We start from the raw sequence: 1,466 nt of genomic DNA on the forward strand, positions 1-1,466 counted from the left end.
TTTCAGCCTGTGTGTGTGTGTATACAAAAAAAAAGAGTGACAAAAAAAAATTTCCCCCTAGGGGATCAATAAAGTATATCTTCTTCAAATGTTTCTTTATCTACCTTTCATATCTTCATATGTGCTTCACTGTGCAACATTTTGGTTACTAAATAGCACATTAAGTATTCTAGAAACATGTGTTTGGTTAGTTTGTTTACAACCACAAGACATTGTTTGTGATCCACTGCACTGATCCATCCTAACATCCACCTTCTTCCTTAATGCTTACTCTCTGTTTTCCTGTCAAAGCGTTGTCCCCCCCTCTCAACCAACCTCTTCTTTTCTCCCAGTGACAGACGTCATGTAGACTGGGTGCGTTCCTACCTGTCAATCTGGACCGAGGTGCAGTCCTTCATCAAACAGCACCACACTACAGGACTGGTGTGGAGCAAGAGTGTGAGTACAACATGCATCTGTTCATTTATTAAACACTTTATTATTATTACATGTACACCAACCTGTAAGAATGTAAAATGCGCACTTTCAGCCATCATCCAGCCCCGCTTCTTAAATGTTAATACACTTGCTTGAACACAATAAATGTCTCCTATAACAAGTTGTTTGTTATCTTAGCTGTGTTTTCATTTAGTTTCCATTCGCAGGCCTTTATATTTTTACATCAGAGCCTAAATTAACTCCTACTTTTTGCGTCCACTTCCATTTTTAGTTATGGAGCAGCCGGTTACATAAACCACTGCGGAGAACATGAATGAATGAATGAGCTTCTCTCCAGTGGCTGCACCCCGTGGTTCTCCATAGAGTTCACAAAACCTCTGTCACTCCCCCACACACTTCTGTTTATGGATGTCTGCTCATGGGGACTCCTCGGCACTTACACTCACTAGATCCCAGAGAAATAGGATGGCTCGAAACCAAGTCCTTCAACACACACTTGACCCCTTTTCTTGTTAGCTAGAAGGTTTTCTCATCTTTATTCACTGACGAGAAGCCGACTGACGTCTAATGCCCACAGAAAAAACACTTCTCGGAAAAGTTATGGTGCTACTTTTTTTTAAAGGGTGGTTAAACATTTTGGGAATTCCGCTTATTTGCTTTTATTTTATTTAGTTTTGCTCTTGCAGAGAGTTCGATGAGCTGATTAATAACGCTCTCATGTCTGTAAAGTAGATATAAAGCTACAACTAGGAGACAGCATGGCTTAGCCTAGCATAAATACTGGAAACAGGAGGAAACAGCTAGCATTGCTCTGTCCAAAGGTAACAAAATCTGGCTTACCAGAAACCTCTAAGACTCACTAATTAAAATGTTTTCTCTAATTTATTTAATCCTTGTGAAAATGGACTTGTAAAAACAACAAATTGAGGTTTTACAGGGTTATTTTTTGCCTCTGAGCAGTTGCCAGGCAACCAGCAGAGACTCCAGGAAGTTACTGGTCCCAACAAAGAAATACACACACTTACTTA

General features: G+C 39.9%; 1 protein-coding gene across 1 annotated transcript in view; it reads left to right on the forward strand.

Moving 5' to 3' along the window:
• cap2 (cyclase associated actin cytoskeleton regulatory protein 2) overlaps window positions 1–1,466 on the forward strand; it is a 20,604-nt gene that overhangs the window by 13,700 nt on the left and 5,438 nt on the right. Inside the window, exon 7 of the mRNA XM_035681944.1 lies at window positions 333–555. Coding sequence (XP_035537837.1) covers window positions 333–555 — 223 coding nt within the window. The remainder of the gene's footprint in view (window positions 1–332; window positions 556–1,466) is intronic.

Source organism: Morone saxatilis, unplaced genomic scaffold (genome assembly GCF_004916995.1).
Source record: "Morone saxatilis isolate NCDOM2014 unplaced genomic scaffold, NCSU_SB_2.0 Contig9, whole genome shotgun sequence".
In the NCBI taxonomy this organism is placed as follows: Eukaryota; Metazoa; Chordata; class Actinopteri; family Moronidae; genus Morone; species Morone saxatilis.